Here is a 23,692-nt window from a genome sequence, read left to right as displayed (position 1 = left end):
CAGCAATCTGCTTAAGCAGTTATATAAAGCATTCCATAATTTATTATATTCAAAATAATTATTTGAAATTCAATTAGGTCATTATCAGTTTTGGAAGACTATATATTAACTGAATTTACAGTTGTTCCTGATCTATCTGACATGAGAACAATTCCCATTTGGATGGCACTGTGTAGAGGTAAATTGTTAGCTGCTCTGTGCTCCTGGCAGGTGCGCACATAGCTCTGCACCTGCCCAAGAGCTCTGGATTTGAGAATGAAAAGACATACTCACAATCCTTATATTTTAATATGCTTAACTTGCTCAATGGCTGGGCATTTCCAACCTCCAAAACTAGCACATGCTCCCCTCGGTACGAGTTAACACTTTCTAAGTCTGCATTTTATCTTTGCTGCCATTTCCTTCTGAGAAGCCCTCCCCTGGGGCTGCTTTATCTGTGCACCGAGATTTTGGCCATCTTATCCTCCTTTTTCTTCACAGTGTAGTCCATTCTATGCTTCTCTTATGGCAGAATCCTTTCTTCTCCTTTTGTTTGTTTGTTTGTTTGTTTCTTTTTTTTTTTTTTTAGACAGGGTTTCTCTGTGTAGCCCTGGCTGTCCTGGAACTCACTCTGTAGACCAGACTGGCCTCGAACTCAGAAATCCGCCTGCCTCTGCCTCTCAAGTGCTGGGATTAAAGGCATGCGCAACCACTCCCGGCTGCCATTCCAGTTTCTTAAAATATGGTGTGTTTTAAACTCAATTAAAAATTTGTATGGATACCAAGTCATGGAAAGGAACACCCACATGGCCTACAATTCAAAATATCTCATGTATGAGAGTTCTTAATTTAAGCCTTTTCTGTTCCTGCCAAATAACCGTGGGTGAGGAGCGCCTTCAATGCATTTGGCATTTCAGGGCTGTGTGTAGTAGGGTAAAATTCTTTACTCTGGCAGGTTATAGCAATTCCAAGCTTTTCTTGCTAGAAAGCTCTTCTATTTGTTTAACATTAATTCTGGGAGATAGTATAGTATTACTGAACATAAAGAGACATTTCTTTTTGCGCTTACATTTATGACTAAGATCTCTATATACAAACTAGAGATAAAACATCCTGCGCTTGGCTGTCGTGGAAGACTGGGAAAATTCCATTAGTAACAGTAATCAAACAACATTTTCAGAGACCTTGCTGTTTTCCAGGCATTATGGTTGGTACTTTTTCTTGAATTATCTTATTAAAGATTCTGGGAAATATTATATACATTTTTTCCAAATGAGAAAACAGACTTAGAGAAGCTGAGTAATTTACAATTGTGTTGGTAAATGGCTAAAATGTTTGATTCTGTAACTCTTTTAAAAATTATTTTACTTTGACCTTCTAGAAGGAAAACGAAAATGTTCTGAAATCTAATGTGCCGGGTACAAGTTCTCTGACTTCTGGCTTCTTCCTGTTCATTCTCACCCCTTATTCTCCAGAAACACAGACCCCCTTCTAATTCCTCAAAGTCTTGTCTTCTCAAATCTCTAGCTGTAACTTGAATTTTTTCTAATTCGATTTTTAATGATGGTTCTTAAACTCTTTAACTTCCCTGTAGCCCACCACCCACCAGAGGTAGTGGAAAAGAAAAGACACAGGGGAAGTGGATCTATTTAGAAAGGTTCTTTGGAGCAACTCCTGTCTGTGTTGTCTGGAAATTGGCAGTTCAGTTTACAGGTTAGCAGTGGCAGCTCAATCCACTTGCAAACACCTCAGGGATACACCAGCAGTCCAGTTAGCTACAGTTGGGTTAGCAACAGTGGTGGTATGACCTAGCAGAGACAGCTGGCCTCAGCCTTGGCTTGAGTCAGAAGGAGGGACCAACAGGATCACCAGGAGTTCTCTGCTGTGCCTCTCTCAGGGAAGCAAAGATCAGTGAAGGCATGAGACCCAGAAGCATTGCATAGTTAGCTGTACCAGAAAGCCAAGCTCTGTCTCCGTCACTCTGTGGAGTCCTATTTATACCCTCCAAACATCACTTGTCCTCCATGTGCCTTGCCTCAGCACCTGCATCCAATTAACCTGAGTCCCCGGTAGCAGCAACAAGCTGCAACACACCACCAGAAGTTTTTTTTGGTGTGTTTCCCTCTATGGAGTCGGGACAAATGGAGCTCAACTATACAACGTAAGGTGGACCAATATATGTGTGTTGTTAGCAAAGAATCCTTCATCACGTGCTTGCTTTAGCAGAACATCCACTCCACTCTCCCATGTCTGCTTCAGTGAAACATTCCTTTGTGTCTGCCTTAGCCTTTCACCTGTGTCCACTTCAGCTAAATGTTTCTTCCATGTGTTTGCTCCAGCAAGACACCATTCAACTGCCTTTCCAAAGAATCTTTACGTTTCCACTTCATCTAGCCCTTTGCTCAGGATATTGTTTTGGCTTTTCTATGTCTGCCCCAATTCCTGAATAATGACACAGGGCTTGTTTTTATTTTCAATGCTTATGGCATTAGCTTAGGCTTGCTCCCCAAATACCTCTTAACTTATATTAACATGTGTATTCTGATCTAAGTTCTGCCACATAGTTGGTTACCTCTCCTCAGTTTCATATGTCTGACTTCCTCTACATATTGGTGGCGCATCTTCCGGAGCCTGAGTCTTTCCCAGAGTCCCTCTCTCTTTGCCAGGTATCCTGCCTTCCTATTCTTTTCTCTCCTGCTATATAGGCCATTCAGCTCTTCATTGACAGGTGATGCTTTTACATAGTGCACAAAGTGCACAAGAGATTATCCCTACAATCTCATTAGTACCAGATTAACTGACTTATTACAACATTTTTGGTTTTAATTCTCTCTCTCTCTCTTTCTTTCTCTTTTAGTTTTTTTTTTTTTTTGTTTTGTTTTGTTTTGTTTTGTTTTTTGAGATAGGGTTTCTCTTTGTAGCCCTGGCTATCCTGGAACTCACTCTGTAGACCAGGCTGGCCTTGAACTCAGAAATCTGCCTGCCTCTGCCTCCCAAATGCTGGGATTAGAGGCGTGTGCCACCACTGCCCGGTGGTTTTAATTTTCTATTTGTGCAACTAGGGTGCGCCTAAGGCCATGCAAATTCAAGGTCACCATGCTGCTCCAGTTTACATTGTTCTTCTGTACTCTCAATACTTTTGAGTTATTCCAAATACTGCAAGGATCTTATTGTGTCTCCATCTAAACTGTAAGAAACTTTAGGGATTCATTTTTTTCCACTCTCTTCTTCACTTTTGAAATTCCAGGTCATTTTACAGTTTCTCTCTCCTAGTGGGTAGTCAATTAAATGTTTGTTGAATGAACAAAAAAATGCATAAATAACCTTAAAATTCGTGCACACACCTCATTAGAGACAGGCATGCTTTACCACACCTAGTCTGTTTTATTGTTTTAAGGCTAAAAGTTATCAGAAGCAAAACATTTTTACCTTCTAATAATAAAACTCTTCAGTATATCTTTATTCTCTAGGTCAAAATGCCTGGGATACTGTAGTTGTTCAATGTATTTGTTGAAATGATGAAGAACTGTAAAAACGTGTGAAAGGTCAGGTCGTGGACATTCATATTACCATGAATTTAAGCTTCAAGCATGTGCCCACTGTAGCTGTCTGCAGACACTCCAGAAGAGGGTGTCAGATTTTGTTATGGATGGTTGCTGGAATTTGAATTCAGGACCTTCGGGAGAGTAGTTGGTGCTCTTAACTGCTGAGCCATCTCACCAGCCCCGCTAGTGTGACTTTATAATACATTACTTATTGTGTCCAAATTCACTTTGTGCTGCCCCTACTTTATCCTCTAATAACAAGCGTGGTATTTTCATTCGGCATTGAATATTTACTTAGCCTTTGTGCCAGGCACATGAGTGTATTGCTTTAAAAGCTTCATTTCGCTACTTAATGTCCCTCTTCCTGGCAACTTAGAAAAGCCATTCAACCTTTCTTCATTCAGTTTTTGTGACTTCTCCTGGAGGATGTCCCAGCCTCCCTCCCTTTAGAAGAGCTCTGAATATATCAGAGTCCTTACCTTATTTTGTTCCTTCAGTTTCAAACCCACTACCCTGGTTCTATAACCACAGGGCAGAGACTAAGGCTGTGCTCATCAGTGTCCCTTAGACACAGCATAGCGTTACAGAAGCAATGAAATGAATACTGTTAATGTGGTTTGACACCACAAAGCCTCTCTGCAAGGGAGTTGTGTCTTGTCATTACGTTATAGAAGAGAAAAAGTGTCCTAAAGAAGTTTAAAGCCATGTCCAACGTTTCTCAGGGAAGTCTGTGGTCACAGGAATCTCAAGAATGAAGTCAATACTGATTTGAAGAGATTAAGATTCTCTACAGTCTTTCCTAAGGTTTTCTTTCAGCTCGAGCCACGGTTTTTTCTTCTTTGGAACAATGACTCCATACATACTGGTCTTTCTCCTTGCAATTCCCAGGCTTAACACAGACTTCAGGATTGTTGGTTGGGCAATTCTCTGTATTTTCCTATTAGAAACTTTCGACCTTGACCCCTCTTTGGAAATGTGTTTTAAAACTTTCTGGTCTCAAGTAGGGTGTGGTGGCACACGCCTTTAATCCCAGCATTCTGGAGGCAGTGGCAGGTAGATTTCTGAGTTGTAGGCCAGCTTGATCTACTTAAAGAGCTCCTGGTCATTCAGAAAAACCCTGTCACTAAGCCTACCATCAACTCAACAAAATCCTCCCCGACTCCAAAAAAACAAAAACAAACACAAACAAACAAACAAAAACAAAAAAACAACCCCACAACTTTCTGTTCTCCAGGTTAGAACCCATGAAGGAGTTCTGAGAAACATTGTCGCATCAGTGAAAAGGACAGGAATTTGGGATGGAATTCATAAAGCACGGTGAATTAGCAGAGGGAGGAAAGTTCTTCAGGTGTCATTAAGTCTAGGGACTTGTGGAATTTGGTCATCGGTAGAGCAGTGGTGAGTGACTCAGTTGCCCACAGCTACGATGACTGCTAATGAGTGTTTCCTTTGCCTAGAACTATTCTCCGTACGTGTTAGTATTTTCAGTGAGAACTGTAGTAAATACATTTGGTACACGTAGGTACTTTCTTACTCATATGTTGCCGCTGTGTGTGTTTTTGAAACAGTAAACCCCTCAAAGTTTCTCTTGCCCTTAACCAAAATGGCCCTGAAGGTTGTCTGGAGCTTTGAAGTTTCTGGCCCTTAACAAAGATGGCGCCAGGGGTCATGTTAAAAGTAAGCTTGCCCTCTTCCATGCCAGTGACAAACATGGCTTCCACGGCGTCAATCACATGACACCCCCAGACTACGGCACGGGAGCCGGCGGAGGAGGGCCCTTGAAAAGGGTGCGCGTTCCCGTGGCGGTGCACCCGGTAGGTTTCAGTCAGAGTCACTATGGCGGCCAACGCTGGCAAGGTAAGCTGAGGCGGCGGCGGAGGTGGCGGCGGCGGTGGCCGCAAAGGAGGAAGGAGCCGACGTTCCGTCCTGGCTCCGGAATCCCATAGCCTGAGCAAGGAGAGGTCGCCCGAGGTCGGAGGCAGCGGCCGGGGACTGGCGGGGGCTGGCTGAAGGGGGCGAGGGCTGAGGCGAGCGGGCGCCGGTCCCTGACTGCCGTTTGTTTTGGTGTCTCCCCGCCTAGGTCGGAAAGTTTCCTGCCTCGTCCGCCACCGCCTGAGCTGGCCGCACTGGCTGCGAGTGGAGGAGGCTGCGGCGGACCCAGCCCCGGCCTCCAGGCCTCTCCCTCCACCTCCGGGCCAGCCTCCCTCCCCCACCCCGTCGTCCTGCGGGAGCCGCCAGTCCCTGCGATGCGACCCTCGCGAGGACGCTCCTGAGGGGAGGTGGCCCATGTGCTGAGCAGCAGAGCCCGAGAGCTCCGAGAAACCAACTTCCCGCCGGCCCGCCCGCCCGGTCGCCCGAGCCTCCCCGGGGTAGCTCCTCGCTCTGTCCGCACCGGCCTGCAGAGCCGGGTCCCCGCCCTGGTCGCGGGGACACCCGCCAGGTGCCCGGGACTCGCGACCCAGACGCCGCCCGTGCCCCGGCAGCCCTCCCACGCCTCCAGCCCGGGATCGCAGCCTCGGCTCACGCTGGGCCGGGGACCTCTGCCACTCCCGGGCGGCCTCGGCGCAGCAGGGCAATGCAGCCCGGCCCGCTGGCCCTCTAGCCCTCCTCGTCTGTCCCCGCACCTCTTCTCAGCCCGGAGGCCCCGCGGTGGCTGCCCGGAGGTCCTCCGCGCCTCTTCCTTGAGCCCCGAAGGACCTTCCTGGCTGCGCCGAGTCAACCCTCTTCATGCTGCAGTGCTGCACCGTTTCCGCTACCGAAGGGGACAAGCGGCCGGGATCTCAAACAAAACACAAGAACTGGTGTGTGACTCATCTGCTCGGATACCTCCCGTCCCCAAACTGTCTTCCAGGAGTTTTCTTGGCCGAAGCTGCCCAATGTTTGAGCCTTTTCTTCCTAGGGAAGATGGACTGAAAGCTGCTAGTTGGGGACTTTTTTTGGTCAAGGTGCCTCTGTATTTTAAAGGAGGTGATGGGGCTTGCGCTGGCTTGTCCTCCTGCCCAATTGAAGAGTTGTTGATGTTCACTGGTTATGCTTAGACAATGCACAGTTTGTTTTAATTTAAAAATTTTGGGGGGTTAGGGGGTGTAGGCTTGAGAAGAGCATTCCGAACCTGGAGGAGCTCCTCATTGTCCCTGGTCCAGACACCCCCCAGCCTGTCCTCGATGCCGTCAGCCTTGGCCATCTTCACTTGCCGCCCGAACTCGCACCCGTTTCAGGAGCGTCATGTCTACCTGGACGAGCCCATCAAGATCGGCCGCTCGGTGGCACGCTGTCGACCAGCACAGAATAATGCCACCTTTGATTGCAAAGTGCTGTCAAGGAACCATGCTCTCGTCTGGTTTGATCACAAGACGAGCAAGGTAATGTCACTATAGTGTTTGACAGTCTTTCCTTTCCTTTCCCTTCACCTTCTCTGAGAGGTGTAATGTATGCAACCATCTCAGGGTTTCTTCCCAGAGGACACTTTTCTGCGGGGCCTCGGAATCAGCTTTTTGTGTGTGTCTGAATTCTAGTGGAAATTGAATCGAAGTGGTTGAATGACAAACAGAGAAAGTATTGTTACTAAATGTCTCGGCAGGGCGATGGCTTCTTGATAACTTGGTCATTCCCAGTGAAATCCCAAACCCTAATTCGTTTAGGAAAGGTAGATAGTGAAACTTGACCTCTTACTTTCAGTCCTTTTAGAAGGGTGAATCTGCAGGTCGGTGCTTGATTAAGCAAGCAGCGGCTCCCAAAGCAATGCCGGAATCTGTGGCCTCTGTTACATCGAGGCTCAAGTGTCTATGGTGAAATGTTGTTAACTCATGGCTTGTAGTTGAATTCTACTCAGGACCTGTCTGGTAGGATAACTGGAGTGCAAACGGACTGTTTGTAACGACTGATACTTACTTGCCCCGATGAAATAATTTGTAAATATTAAAGGCAATTTAATTAAGCTAGAGTAAGTAACTACATCTTTGGAGTTCTGTTTGCAAGCTGGATCAACAGAAATCTATTGCTCTTGAAAGTCACTTCTTAATTTCTTTGGTAGATAATGTGTAATTATATGATGATACGCAAAAATTAGTATTAATAGATTAGCTTATTTTTAGATTATATCCAATATTGTCTAATACACACACACACACATATTTTAAAGACAGGGACCAACTGGCCTGGAACTCATTCTATAGATCAGTCTGGCCTCAAACTCAGAGATTTCCCTGCCTCTGCTTCCCAAGTGCTGGAATTAAAGGTCACCATGCTTGGCCTTGCTTTTAATTTTTAATCCAATTTAGCTTGTTTATCTTGGCGCTGTACTTTGCTAGTTACTTATTTAAAAAAAAAAAGGATCTTTTTGGTTTTTCAAGAATTTGTACGTAGGAGAATATTTTAAAGAACTCTTCTTTGGGCCTAAACCTAAGGCTTTCGTTGAACTTCTGAAATAATTCCAACTCAAACTAAGTTACATAAGACTAAGAGGACTGTCTCCAGTTTTGTCTCTTGACCTTTTGCCCCCTCTTTCTGAGTGACATGAGTAAGTCTTTTTTTTTTTAAAAAAAAAAGAGAAGAATTTGTCTTCAAGAGTGGTGTTTTGAAATGAAAGAAACTTGATTCTTTAGAGGAAGAAAGTAATACTAGTGCAGCTACTGAATTAAGGAATTACTGAGTAAATGCTATTTAAAAAAAAAAAAAAAGGAAGGAAAGATCTCCAAGTGCTGTGTGCTTGCATAATGCTTATAACCTATTCTGTGTGTAGGATGAAAACTGAAAAGTGTGTTAACTTTTTCTGAGTTACACCAGATTCTTTAACCCATAAGAGAGACACTTTTCTCTTCCCTGAAAGCTAACATTTGGATGATTCATGGATGGCCTGTGATTCTTTGTAAATGACTATGGAGTTCTTTGTTGAATTCCAGTATTAGTTGGCTACTAGTGACTAAATACAGTCATCTTTACCTTTTTGTGTGCTTGGGAAACAGGTCCAGCCGAATCCGATGACAGATTTGCTTACAGCGCATGCTTTGCCCACTGCAGTTCTTAGTTGAAAAATCGTGCCTGGTGCAGTGGTTCTCACCTGTAATCCTGTCTCTCAGAAGGCAGGAAGAAGGCCTCATGTTCGAGGCTAGCCCAGGCTGCTTAATGAGCTTAAGATCACCAGCTCAGGTATATAATGAAGCTTTGTCTCAGAAACTCAGGATGAAGAGAGGATCTGCAGAGTTCTCACGGTAGACTTAGTTTATTTCTCCCTCTTTTACTTTTTTTCCTTTTGTGTCATCGCCTAAAATAGCACTAAGGGCTTGACGGTATATTTTGTGTAATTATTATTATACCACCTAATTTAGCTTAAACAGTTTCAATCTGTTAGGTTTTCCCTTTGTGATCAAATTATTTTAGGAATTAATTTTAAAGTATTGGCTTAGACAGACAGGTTTTTTTTTTTTTTTTATTGAGCATGTATTCTGGGCCAGATCCTGGGAGATAACAAAGAAAACCAAACCAGTTTGTCCAAATACTATTTATTGCTTTGTGTGTGAAATTTCAAGAGCTCTCCTGTGTCAGGCTCACAACAGCCACCCCCCACCAGACCTAATATATATTCCTTGAAATTTATGATGCATAAAAATGCAAGAATCCACTCATAGGTATCATCTCAGGAAAGATTGTTTTTAAACACTACTAAGCCTGAGTTTTCTTTCCTTTTCTTTTCTTTTCTTTTCTTTTCCTTTCCTTTCCTTTCCTTTCCTTTCCTTTCCTTTCCTTTCCTTTCCTTTCCTTTCCTTTTCTTTTCTTTTCTTTTCTTTTCTTTTCTTTTCTTTTCTTTTCTTTTCTTTTCTTTTCTTTTCTTTTCTCTTTTTCGAGACAGGGTTTCTCTGTGTAGCCCTGGCTGTCCTGGAACTCACTCTGTACTGTAGCCTAGGCTGATCTTGAACTCAGAAATCCACCTGCCTCTGCCCCTCAAGTGCTGAGATTAAAGGCCTGTGCCACCTCTGCCCGGCCTGAGTTTTCTTATCTGTGGATAGTATTGCCTTCTTAAAGTTTTTATTTTTGTGATAAAAAAATTTTGGGCTCGTCTGCACTAAACACTAGTTCTACCACTGAGCCATGCTCACTGCCCCCTTTGCTGTTTTGGGATTCAGACTATTATGCAAATCACATAGTACCCTGTGCTTGGCACTTATTAAAGCCTCAGGATTTCGTACAAGGGTGTTTGTGGGGAAGCATGAGCCAACATCAGTGCCCTTTGAACTGCTGTGTGCTGTGGCGTCTTGGGAAAGCAGTACTTTTTTTTTTCCTTTTTAGACAGGAGTATGCTGAGCTCACTTCAAACTCAGTACAGGCCCAGAGAGTGGGGATCAGGCCTCTAGATCCAGTTTTATCAGTGTTGAGGACTGAACCCAGGACTTTGTACAAGCTAAGAAAGCACTCTACCAACTGAGCTACATCCCAAGTCCAGAAATTGTTTAATACAATGACAGCTATAGAAGAAATTTTAAAAATAGAAGGTAGTGAAGTTGGTAACTTTGTTCTAATAGGCATTTTGCCTTGGAGGGAGGAACTGGAGTAATGTGTCCTTTGTTTGACTTTGTTGGAGACCTGTTTTGTAGTTGCCATTATGAAGGCCTAGTAAAAGCTGAAAGAAGTAATGAATACTTGAAGCATGTGTTGGAATTTTGAGACATGGTCCAGAGAAGACCCTGTGTCCATGACTCCTTGAAGCAGGACTCTTTCTTCAGTACTCAGTGTTAGAGTGGCAGGCCTTGGTTACTTGTTACTTGAAAATTTAGTTATTCAGCTCATAGATGTTCAGTTTAGAAACTGGCCAAGTGCAGGGAAGTAGAAATCTAGACAACACTTTCAGGAGCTTGGCTGTCGGTCTAGTACATGAAATAACAAGTCATGGGTGGGCTTCTCTGTGGGACTTGCAGGGATACGTAGGTGATGCCTTTTAATGTTGAATTCATGAGCAGTGAGTGATTCCCCCCGCCCGGCTCCCACTGTGGTGTTGACTGTTTTACAGTTCATCCGAAGGGGTGTTAACAACCATCTTGTTTGCCTTTGTGTGTCTTCCTTCACTTTTCAGTTTTTATAGCCCAGAGTGGTACTTCAGTTGACTTGAAGTGCCACTGAGCAAGTAAATCTGTCCATATGGTAGGCATACAGAGGGATTATGAGTGGACATATTGGATGGCCTTGTTAGTGAGCTCTAGAGAGTTTTGGATAGAGAGCACATAACAGCCAAAATCACCATTTAAGAAAAGTAATGCAACCAACCCCCCCCCCCCCCCCCCCCCCCCCCCCGGCAAAGACAGGGTTTCTCTGTGCAGTCCTGGCGGTGCTGGAACTCACTGTGTAGACCAGGCTGGCCTCGAACTCACAAATCTGCCTGCCTCTGCTTCCCAAGTGCTGGGATTAAAAGCGTGCACCACCACTGCCCAGCACAATCTTGTGTCTAATAGAGGCCTGGAGCCAAGAAAGTACAGCTTACCTTGTGCGTTATGTCTAATGTTCTTCTCCTAAATGGTTTCCATCAGTGCTTTTCAACCTGTGGGTCCCAACCCCTTTGGATCACACATCAGCTATCCTCATATCAGATATTTATATTACGATCCATAACAATTATGAAGTAGCAATGAAATAATTTTATAGATGGGGGTCACCACAACATGAGGAACTGTATTAAAGGGTCACAGCATGAGGAAAGTTGAGAACCACTTCTTTCCATGTTAGCTTAATCCTCACCTCTACGGTCTGTGCTTATTTTTCCCTCATGAATATGAGGAAACTGAGGGGTAGGTAGATTAGGTTCGCATTCCTGAGTTCACATTGCCAATAAAGAATAGAGCCATGATTTCGGCCCAGCTATTTTGGTTCTTGACTTGATATATACAGGGCCAACCTCATAAACACTGCCATCCCAAGACTGTGACATTTTAAACAGGATGTGATTTTGTTAAGTGTAAACACCAGGTTGACAGAAATGAAAATGATTAAATGTCCAAAAGCAAAACCAACAGTCTGGTATATTAGATTAAATTGTCCAGTAGGATTTCTATAACAAGTGGACATTTTAGGAGTTTCACAGATAACTTGTTCCTGAATGAAATGTAAATGCAGCTAGACTGAAGGGCTTAGAAAACGGCAGAGTGTGTGGAAACTGACTCAAGGAAAGGGGTGTGGGTGGGAGGGATTGCTTAAGAAGAGGCATAGAAACAGGAGGTCTGTCTGTGCTCCAGTGTCGTCGCAAGGAAGCCATTGCCGAGGAAGAAAGCCAGGTTGTTTCTTTCCTTGACATGTCTAAACGTGACTGCTAAGATCCTGGACTCAGCCTTTGAGAGAATGGCAGATTATATGTTCATTGCTTTTTATTTTGTATGTATATTTGTTTTAGCAGATTTCTAAGTTTTCTTTTTGTTAACAGAAGCAAGAAGTTCTTTGAGAAATGTTATAGTTTTTGTGAGAAAATGGTTTGTCTGATAAGTTATATTTAAAGTACATTAATTTAAATATGTATAGGAAGACAGATTGTGTTACCAAACTACAAACTACTGTATTTCCTTTCATGTTACTTTTTACAATATTGGAAAGTTGATGAAATATTTAATCTAATATATTGGGTTTTTAAAAACACAGCTTAGGCAGAGGAGAGCTGGCCCTGTCTCTCTCCTGGGCAGAGTGGAAGAGCTGATCCTGGTGTTGTGGGTGCAGGGGAGCTGGTAGGCTGACTAACTCATCCAGGCCCAGTTTCCTGGCTTTGGGTTGGCCCACCCTAACGTCTACCTCATTTATGTTCTGTTGGAGTGTGTGAAGGGTTTGGTCCTGCAGAACCAAAGCTGCAGGATCTCTATGACACAGGGCAAACAACAGGATATTTGAGAAGAGTGCCAGTGATGATCCAGTATTGATAGTGTACAGAGGCCACTTGATTGGCCTCAGACCAGACCAATGACTCACTGCAGTGAACATTTGCTAGTAAAAGATGTGTGGACAGAGGGTTATACTGTGGGACACACCACAGCTTCCACAGTGAGATTTTTAAAAAAAAAGTTTTATTTTTTGTTTTCTTTTGTGGGGGAGGTTGCAAAGGTAGAGGGTGGATATGGAGGAAGAGGGAGATGGTGGGTTTGGGGTACATGATGTAAATTTAGAAGGAATCAGTAAAAAGTCAAAAACCATATGGCTTAGGGCCTGGAGCGATAATGGCTCAGCGATTAAGAATACTCACTGACTGCTCTTCCAAAGGACCCAGGTGTGATTCCCAGCATCCACATAGTGGCTTACAACTATCTTTAAGGCCAGACCCAGGGGATCCAACACTCTCTTCTGTTCTTTGTAGTCACTGCACACACACATGATACACATAATACAAGAGGGCAAAGACCTGAAAAATAATAGTTTACATATTCTTAACAATCCCATCCCATTTTGTTATTTGACTTTACTCCTTAAATTCATTAATTTCTTATTTCGAGACGGGGTCTCACTAACATAGTTAGCTACTATGGCTATCATGTCATGGAACTTATTTTATAGATCAGGCTGGTCTTGAACTCAGAGATCCCCCCTACCTCTTCCTAGTGAATGCGGAGAGTACCACGCCTGAATTTAAATTCACTCTTAACCTTCTTGGGCTACTATTTGGTTTTCTTAAATGGTGTTTGTGTTAGTCTAAGATCCATTCTGTAGTAAGTACGGAGTACAAGGTTCATCATTTAAGGTTTAAGTAGAAAGATTATGAGGTTGGTTCTTTTTTGGAAATGGAGGCTTTGGAGACAAGGTCTTGTTATTTCTACAAGCTAAAGCAAGCCAGAACTTATCTAGCCCAGTCTGGCCTTAATCTCTCTAGTCTAGTGCTTAGACTCTAAGTGTGCACTGCTTGATTTGCCATCAGATTGGTTCATAGTGGCAGTTACTTTATATTTGAATCAAAAATAATATGGCTGGCTGGGATATAGCTCCATGGGAGAATGCATGCCTAGCATACATGAGACCCTGCCTGGTTCCATTCCCAGAATTTCCAAAGGAAAATAGGGTGTGTCTTGGGGGTGGTGGTGAGAAGGGTGACATTTTATTTTAAGAATTTTCTGGGATTCATGCTTTTTTCCCCCTCTGGGTGTTACAGGCAGACAACACTCTTGCTCAAAAATGTTTTTTGATTGTTGTTCCATTAATTATTTGTAGTATTAAAATCTTTCACCCCTACCTCCCATTTCTTTTTTCCCTTCATCTCAAATTTGCTACACCAGGGCCTATGACAGTGCTCACTGTTCCTTTTAAAAAACAAGTGCCCTTTCTGCTTTTTTGTCTCCCAGAATGACCTTTCTCTTTTATCACTGAGGCTTAGTTCCAGGGAGAAACTTCTGCCTCTCTGAAGAATGGATGGCTTCTTTCTCTTTATTCCTATAGAACTTTGTCTATAACTTCATTTTGGGACACAGACAACAAAATAAGTGTAATGCAAATGCTCTATTGCCCTGCCAGATGTGAGCTCTTGAGAACAGAGAATAGGCACTATATAAATGTTTGAATGATTGAACTGTGAACAATCCAGCAGTCTGTGTTTCTATAAACCCTTGATGGGTTGAAGGGCAAAGGGTCATTCAAGTTAGTTTCCAATGTGAGTTATGGACTTAATTACCAACATGTACTCTTTGTACAAATCATTACTTACTGAGAACTTTCAATATGCATATTTTGCTAAGTATTTTGCACTTTTATATAAACTTGTGTTTGGTGATAATAATTTTGAACTGGTATATTTATAGCCACTCTTTGACAAAATAATACTTTATTGGGGGAGTATATTTCTAAATATTGATAATATAATCTGTATAGCAAGTTTAGTAAGCAAGCAGAGCTGTTGCAGTCTGACATTTTCTTTCTTTCTTTTTAAACCCATGGATTAGAAAAGCCAAAGTACTAGGCATTTATTCTGAACTTCTTATGTACTTAACAGTTGTAATAAACTGCATCTTTTGCTGCTGCTGCTGCCTCCTCCTCCTCCTCCTCTTCCTCTTCTTTTTCTTTTTTTAAATTTCATTTTGATTTTATTCAGACAGGGTCTCACTATGTAGCTCTGGCTGTCCTGGAGCTCACTTTGTAGACCAGGCTGATTTTGAACTCACATTGGTTCACCTGCCTCTTGTCTCCTGGGTTCTGGGACTAACAGTGTGCACTACCACACTTGGCTAAGTCTTTTGCTATTAAAAGGTAATTTAAGCTTTCATTTTGTAGCATATAACTAAAAGTTTGTTGCAATTTTTAACAAAGGAAGAAATCCAGTGATCATTTCTCTTAGTTGGCTGATTTTTTTTTTTTTTCTTTTAAACTTACCTCTACTATTCCTAATGTTTTTTCTTAGATACTTTTTAGGTGCATGTTGCAGATGAATAACGTAGTCTTCAATTATTATTATTTTTTTCTTGTTTTTTGAGGCAGGGTTTCTATGTAAGCCTTGGCTGTTCTGGAACTCGCTCTGTAGAGCAGGCTGGCCTTGAATTCATAGAGATCCTCTGCCTCTGCCTCCCAAATTCTGGGACTAAAGTCGTCTACTACCACTGGCCGTCCTGGAGAGACTTTAAGTTGCGTACTGGAGATGAGACCTACTCAAGCCGTTCTCAGGAGGTGCTGCTATACCACTGACCTGTCTAGTAACTTTTTTTTTAAATTTATTTTTATTTTGTTTTTACCATACAAAACAATAGACTTCATAATGACATTTTTCATATATGTATGTAATTCTACTTTGCTCTATCTATACCTCTACTGCCAATACCCACGGGTCTCCTTCTCCCATTTCCACCATACGGCTTTTATACTTGAAAGAGAGGGTGTGGTGTATGTCTGGAATCCAGTGCTCCAGACACTTGAGACAAAAAGATGACAAGTTAAGGCAAGCCTGGGCTACATGGCATTGGAGAGTGTTATGCACCTAGTTCAGAGGAAGAGCACAGGGCCTTGGTACAAACTCCAGGGCGTGCACACACTTGGAGAGAGAGGAGGGAGCTGGAGACAGACGCCCGTGATGTGCGCTAACACGTGTAAGTTAAAAGGGAAGCTCTATGGTGGCGCGTGGAGAGAGGTTTTGGTGATTAGTATTGTAGTCTTTGTCTAGTCTATACTTTGTGGTAGATTTCACCTTTAAACATGAATAAGCTCAGTACATTAGATTTTCATAATACTTTCATGCTTGCAGTTTTATTTGCATGTGTTACTGCTTAACTACTTCTTTGACCTGATCCAGCCAGACAAGAGTTTTCAAAGTGGGGAGGCTCAAGTCTTTCTGTATTTTTAGTTATTCAAATAGTAGGAATATGCTCTCATAAAAGCTGAAGCAATATGGAAGCATTCCTTCATATCTTCTACCTTCGAAGTAGCTCTTAGTTTGGTGTATATATATATTTTTTATTGTATTCGTCCACTTGGATAGATCAGTAAACTTTCTTTCTAAACAAGTGTGAGCGTGTGTGTGTGTGTGTGTGTGTGTGTGTATGTGTGTGTGTGAGAACCTTGGTTTTTATCCTCAGGAATACCATCCACCTCCCTTGAGTCACGGTCTCTCATTGGCCTGCAGCTCTTCAATTAGGTTTGGCTGGGTTAGCTCCAAGGAGCCTCTGTCTTTTAGTCCACGGTACTGGATTACAAACTCATGCTACCATGCCCACTATTTTTTGAGATCATGTGTTATAATGTCCAGGCTGGTCTCAAACTTGCAGTCTTGTTTCCCCATCGTAAGTGCTGGGATTATAGACTTGAGCCACCATTCCTAGCTTTGAATTCCAATGTTGTTTGAATGTTTTTTCTGTTTCCTTAGTGTGAATGTCTTAGTCTTTTTTTGACTTTTGTCTTAATAAGTTTAATAAATGGAGAGGCCGTTTGTACGTTTGAAATATTTGTTATCAAGACCAATTCTGATACTATTGAGAACTTTAATGTTGGAGTTGAGCAATGGTAGTTAAAGACATAGTTTAAAAGCCTAACCCAAACCTGGGGAGTGTATACAAATTCTCCTAACCCAGGGATTTGTGATGATTGCAGGGAAACGGAGAGGGTAAAACACTATTGTTCTAAGAACCAAGTATTAATTTAAATTACTGTTGAACTTAGTTTGGAACCATTATGTTGCAGGCCAATTAGTATCTCAGGTCTAATGCTTGCAAGTGCAGTACAGAGTCCAGTAGATAGTTGTATAAAAAAAGAACTAGGATTCCAAATACCAGAAGTATCTGTGAATCATTGTTTCCAGGGAGCTGAGAAAGTCATATATTGCTTCCTCCAGGAATGGGGGCAGAGAGTGTGGGAGGAATGGAGAAAGTTCCACAGAGAATGTAGTTTTTAAATCGCTGTTTAAAGCGTGAGTAGGGTTCTGCAGGCTGCATGAAAAAGAGCAGTGGATTCTAGCCTTCGGGAATAGGAAACATATAAGGTGGAAAGGCCTGAAAGAGAACAATGTGTGTGGGAAATGCATCTCTGAAGTTAACCTAATTGAGATGGGAAAGGAAAATGCCATCAGTCTCTGAGGCAGTTGAATCTCTGGCCCATCCCAGAGCCTGATTCAGATAATGACCATAAGGCTTTCCAGCTGTGCCACCTTGGGAAAGCTCTGTGCTTCAGTTTTCTTTACCTGTAAAGGAGTCTAGGGCTAAGAGTATTTGACTTCCAGACTGCTAAACCAACCAAAAGAAATGCAAACAAACAAAACATTAAATGTAGGCTATAAAGACAGAAGAGAATTCTTCATGCCAAACACTTCGTAGGTACTCAACTAGTGGCTTGTCTTCTTGGTTTAGTTGGTGTGCTTACACAGTAATATCTTGTGTGCTGATTTCCTATAAATGATTTTTTTTTTTTAAAGCAGGGTGTCTTGTAGTACAAGCTGGTATAGCACTCACTCTGTGGCTAAGGATGATTTTGAATTCTTGAGCTTCCTGCCTCAACCTCCCTGGGCATGTTCTACCATGTTTAATTTATATGTATGTATTTTCATTGTTGAGAGTTTTTCTCCCTTGAGTAGTCTGTTTTTGAGGTTGTTAAGCTTAGTAAATTCTTTTGAATTTGTGAATTTATGAATGTGGTAACGTAATAATAGTTTCTTAATCAATCTCTAGTATGCAAGTAGAATTTTAAGATTAGAATCTAGTCAGCCAACCAAGAAGACAGTTTTTTCTCATGGCTAAGGTGTTGAACGTCTTTAAAAATTTATTGACCATTTGTTTTTCTTTTGAGAATCGCCTGTTCGGCTCAATGTTGGCCATTGTTTTTACTGGAAGATGTGTAATTGTAGGGTTGGCAGTGTTCTTGACCAGTCTGTGGACTCGCTTTACTTGTTGATTTTTGTTTTTTGGTTTTTTTTCCTTAGCTGGTAGGGCCCCTTTATTTTCATGTAATCCCATTTGTCAGCAGTCGGGCTTACTTTGGCTGTGGCAGTACTTTTCAGAAGGTTCTTCTCTGTGACTCTGCCTTAAAGTGGTCTTTCCTATGCTTCCTCCAGCAGATTTAAAATTTCAGCTCTTACGTAAAGGTCTTTGATCCATCTTGAATTGAATTTTGTGCAGTGCAAGAAATACAGATCTAGTTTCAGCTCTTATGAGTGGACATGTTAACTTTCTTGTTATTGTTTGTGGACCAGTCTGGCAGTTTTCCCACCATGACTGGCATCTCGCTATGTGAGTTTATTCTGTGTCTTCTGTAGTATTACATTGGCCCACACGTCTCTCTTCATGGCAGTTCTATGCTGCCTGTCTTGTCTGCTGCTTTCCTTGCTCTGTATAGTATGATTGAGTTTAGGTTGAGTTAGTCGAACACTCCCAGCAGCTATTTCTGCTTAGGCTTGTTTTAGTTGTTGTGGGGTCTTCCATACGGAGTTTAGGGTTATTTTTCTATATTGTGTAGATCATTATTGGAATTTTGAAAGAGGTTGCATCTGTAGGTACCTTTATATATAGCACATCTATTTTTACAATAGTCTGTTGATTTAGGAACATGGAGGATGGGCCTTTCCATCATCTTGTGTCTTTAGTCTCTTCAATCTTTTTTTTAATTGATGGAGTTTTTTTTCCTTTAATGTGCATTGGTGTTTTGCCTGCACATATGTCTGTGTGAGAGTGTTGGATCCTCTGGAACTGGATTGTAGACAGTTGTGAGCTGCCATGTGGGTGCTGGGAATTGAACCTGGGTGCTCTGGAAGAGCACCTCTGTAATGGCTATTCCTGGTTGTCAACTTGACTAGATCTGGAATGAACTACAGTCCAGAATTGGAGGGCTCACCTGTAATCCAGATCTTGAGGCTGGGAGATACAAGTTTCTGACCTGGATCTTGGCATGGAGATCTTGAGGCATAGTGGCCAGGAAAAGCTTAGGCCCAGGCAAGGTAGTACATGCCTATAATCCCAGGAGACCAAGGCAAGTAGATCTCTGAGTTCGAGACAAAGCAAGTCCCAGATCCAGGTGTGGTAGCACACACCTTTAATCTGGGACACACCTTCTGCTGGAGACCTCCATAAGGACATTGGAAGAAGGAAGGTTTACTCATGCCTGCTTGCATTCACTTGCCAGCACATCTGTTGGAACCTCCTTCTACAGAAGAACAACTGAAACAATTAGCCTCGTGGGACTGAGCAACTAGTAGATTCTTGGACTTTCCATTCATAACTGCCCATTATTGGTTGAGTTAGACTATAGACTGTAAGGCATCACAATAAATCCCCTCAATATATAGAGACATTCCATAAGTTCTGTGAATCTAGAGAGCCCTGACAAATACAGAAGTTGGTACCTGACAAATACAGAAGTTGGTACCGGGAGTGGTGTATTGCTGTGATAGGCCTGACCGTACTTTTGTTTGGAAGAATGTGGATTTGGGGACTTTGGATTTGGAAAGCCATGGAATGTTTTAAGTGAGACTTAATGAGCCATCCTAGTAGGAATATGGAAGATTTTCTTGCTGAAAATGATTTGAACTCTGCAGACCTGGCCCATGAGGTTTCAGGGGAGAATAATTTCAGTCTGTGGCCTTGAGACTGTTTTTGTCGTATGTTGTTGATGAAGGTGGCTACTTTTTGCATGACCCTAAGTCTCAGATTAATTGCATTGACAAAGGAAGTCTCTGAAATGCCCATTATAGACTTTGTTCTCTGGTTAAGCCTCCTCAAGAGTGTTTCGAATAAGCAGAGCAAGGTTAGGAAGGAAAAATATAAACTATATGGAGTATGAAAGGGGCATTGGGAAGTGAAATAGAGCTGAATGCTGTGTTCAAAGGTATTAAATTGAACTAAGAGAGTGGTGACCTTGGGGCAAGATCCCACCCAACTAAATTTAGGTGCAGGCATGGTAATTTCGCCTTTAATCCCAGGAGGCAGAGCCATGCAGATCTCTGAGTTCAAGGTCAATCGATAGAGCAAATTCTAGGACAGCCAAGCTAGGCAGTGTGCAGGAGTTAGAAAACAGAACGCTGGTGATGATGTAATAGAACAAGGGGGCCAAGTTCTAGCCCCAGGAAGCAGCAACTTTGGCAGCTTCAGCCATGTGTCTCTGACTCTAAGGAGACTACTGGGACAATTGATGCTGGATAGCTGGAGCTATACAAACCATCACAAACTCTTAATCACTGAGCTACCCCTTCAGCCCCTTGTTTTTACAGTTGTAAAGATGCTGATTGTAGAAGTCTTTAATTTCCTTGGGTAGGTTTATTACTAACTAGATAGATATTTACTTATGTTTATATGTATTTCGGAGCTGTTGTGGGTAGGATTTAAGAAAACTTCCTTCTTGGCAGGTTTATTGCTGGTCTATAGAAAAGCTACTGATTTTTGTGTTAATTTTGTATTTTGTTACTTGGCTTAAAGATGCTGATTGTAGAAGTCTTTAATTTCCTTGGGTAGGTTTATTACTAACTAGATAGATATTTACTTATGTTTATATGTATTTCGGAGCTGTTGTGGGTAGGATTTAAGAAAACTTCCTTCTTGGCAGGTTTATTGCTGGTCTATAGAAAAGCTACTGATTTTTGTGTTAATTTTGTATTTTGTTACTTGGCTGGAGCAGTGGACGTGGTGGGGTCTTCAGAGTCTTTTAGTATTTGTCATCTGCAAATAGGGATGATGACATGACTTTAGCCTTGCTTACTTTTTTCTTTTTTTTTTTTTTTTAATGTCTTTTCTTGCCTTATGGCTCTAGGTAAGACTGGAATATTATTGAATAATAATAGTCACTCTTGACTAGTTCCAAATTGCAGAGGAAGTGTTTTTTTTTTTTTTAATATATTTAATATGATGTTGGGTGGAGCTGGGTGGTAGTGTCCCACACGTATAATCCCAGCATTTGGGAGGCAGAGGTAGGCGGATTTCTGAGTTCGAGGCCAGTTTGGTCTACAGAGTGAGTTCCAGGACACCAAGGGCTACACAGAGAAACCCTGTCTCAAAGAAACCAAAAAAAAAAAAAAAAAAAAAAAGATGTTGGATGTAGGAGATAAATGTATATATATGTCATATATACAGTCTTTATCATGTTTAGATATACTCATTTTACTCCTACCTAGTATGTTTAGGACTTCTGTCATGAAAGGATATTGAACTTTTTTTAATGATCATTCAAATTCTGGCTTCTAGTGTATTTATATAGTATAGTGAATGTATTTGTTAATTTACATATACTGCCCCAAACTTGAATCCCTGGAAATAAACCAGTTTGGTCATGATGTGTGGTCTTGTTAATGTGTTACTGGGAGTTCTGCCTTGGGGCCTGTCAGGGCAGTTGGTCTGTAGTCAGTCTTGCTTTTGAGTTGCATCCTCCTTTGGTTTCTTAGAATGAGATTGGCAGTGTTGCTTGTTTGGTGGAACGTTTTGATGAGTATTGGTGTGGGTTCTTAAAAGTTTAGCAGAAGTCAGCAGTGAATCCTAGTCCTGAGCTGTTTGTTTGCTTTGTTTTTGGTGTGTGTGCATGTGTGTATGTGTACATAAACTTTAAAATTATTCAATCTACACTCAATCCCATTTGTCATGGGCCTGTTTTAAGTTTTTGTCTTTATTTGATATGTAGCTTACATGTATCTAGGAGTTCATCTGTTTCTTTTAGATTTTCCAGTTTCTTGGAATATAACTTTTAAAATATTATCTAATGATTCATGGATTTCCTTGGCACTTGTAACATTTCTCTTTTCATCTCTACCTTATAAATTTGGGTCTTCTGTCAGTTTGGCTAGAGGTATGTTGTTAGGTGTTTTTGTTTTTGTTTTTTTTCTTTTTCTTGAACTGTCTCTGCATGTTTAATGTGAACATTTATATATAAACTTTCTTGTTAGGACTTTTCTAGCTGTATCTTAGAGGTTCTGGTAAATTGTGCTGTCATTTTCATTTGGTTCTAAGAATTTTAATATTTCTACCTTGATTTTTTTTTTTCAATGACCCACTGTTCATTCAAAAGTATTGTTCGAGTTCCTAGTATTTGTGTTTTCGTTGCTGTTTTCCATGGAGTGTGTGGTTGAGCATAGCTATTTATTTTGTGGCTAGGGAACATAAAAGAGAAAGAGGAGGTGACTGGCGTCACATACTGTTCTCCATGTTCACGTTCCCAGTGATCTAAGTTCCTTCTAGTGTGTCCTAGTATAGAAGTTCCTTTATTTCCCAATACTGCCGTCCATTGTATTGCATCTTTAACACCTGAGCTTGTGGTAGACATTCAGCATCCAAACCATAGCACTACTAGACTATGAAACAGAATAATTATATAGGTGAGGTAATCATGCTATTACTATCCTAGTATTATATGTTTTGACCTCTATTTGTTGTTGATGATAATATATAAGATTATCATATAGCACACCTTCCACCATCTTCCCATAAAAATCTTTTAATGGATTAGTTTCATTAAAATATTTTTAATGAAAAGATTAAAATTCTTTTAATGAAAGATTAAAAGCCTGGCTTTGGACTTACTGTGTATCCACAGATGACTTTGAACTCCTGGTTTGCCCCTACTTCCTGAGCACTGGGCTTACTGGCATGTGCCAACACACTTACCCAGTACTGAAGATCAAACCCAGGGCTTTGTGCACGTAAGGAAAGCATCCCACTAACTGAGCCACTACACTGCAGTCAGCCCAGCTCTATGAGTGTGTTTACTTGGTTTCCTGATTCCATCACTGCAGTCAGCCTAGCTCGACAGTATTCATGAGTGTGTTTACTTGGTTTCCTGATTCCATTGTTTTTAGCATCATGGCACCAAGACATGGTAAGAAAAGCTGCTCTGTTTGCCTCAGGTCAACTAGGAAACAGGACATTAGAGGAAGAGGCTGTGTGCAAGATATACCCCTTAAAAGCTGACCTCCAGTAACCCACTTCTTCCAGTGAGGCCCAGTTTCCACAATCTTCTCATAAAAATCTTTTAATGGATTAATCTTTTGATTGTCAAAGCCCTCATGACTTATCATTTTCCTCAAATCTTACCTAAGAAGATTTCGTGAGACCCATTCTTTAACACATGAGTGTGAGGTTTAATTCCACATTCATGTTATACCAGAGCTGTCTTCTCAGTAACTTAAGGGATGTTCAAAGTAGTAGATTTGGAGGCTCAGTGAGTTGGTGAGTGTAATTACTCTGAAATGCTTGATTGAGGGGTGTAGAGTATAATTAAGCATTTTGCTTTGAAAGCCTGTGTATTATACTTGTTGATAACTTGTTTGTTCTTAGTTTTAATTGTTGCTACTTTCATGAAGTCTCTGTTAATTGTCCATATACAGGAGTGACTGGCGTGAGGAATGCCATACAATTCAGGTATTCCTTCATAGGCTTACTTGTTAGTTGAAATCCTGAGTTAACTACATATTGTGCTAATGGATTGTGACTCAGTCCATTATATATATTGGAATTTTGAGCTTTATAGTACAGCATGAATTAGAAATTCAGTAGCCGTAGATGTTCTTGTATATTTTTTTTTATTTTTAGATTTGTTTTGTTTTGCATTTTTAATTTTTAAAAAAATTTTAAGGTATTTTCTTCATTTACATTTCCAATGCTATCCCAAAAGTACCCCATACCCTCCCCCCCACTTCCCTACCCACCCACTCCCACTTCTTGATCTTGGCTTTCCCCTGCATATAAAGTTTGCAAGACCAATGGGCCTCTCTTTCCACTGATGGCCGACTAGGTCATCTTCTGCTACATATGCAGCCAGAGAGACGAGCTCTGGGG

General features: G+C 41.6%; 1 protein-coding gene across 25 annotated transcripts in view; it reads left to right on the top strand.

The window, feature by feature from the left end:
• The first annotated feature begins 6,604 nt into the window (after positions 1-6,604).
• The window catches only part of Slmap (sarcolemma associated protein), a 122,894-nt gene continuing 105,806 nt past the window's right edge, over positions 6,605-23,692 (top strand). For all 25 annotated transcript variants that reach the window (XM_085828460.1, XM_085828461.1, XM_085828452.1 and 22 more), the window contains exon 1: positions 6,605-6,886. In XM_085828460.1, coding sequence (XP_085684586.1) covers positions 6,689-6,886 — 198 coding nt within the window. In that variant the 5' untranslated portion in view covers positions 6,605-6,688. The remainder of the gene's footprint in view (positions 6,887-23,692) is intronic.

Source organism: Mus caroli, unplaced genomic scaffold (genome assembly GCF_978045245.1).
Source record: "Mus caroli unplaced genomic scaffold, Mus_caroli_1 scaffold_12, whole genome shotgun sequence".
NCBI classification, from domain to species: domain Eukaryota; kingdom Metazoa; phylum Chordata; class Mammalia; order Rodentia; family Muridae; genus Mus; species Mus caroli.
This window is presented reverse-complemented; position numbering and strand designations above follow the sequence as displayed.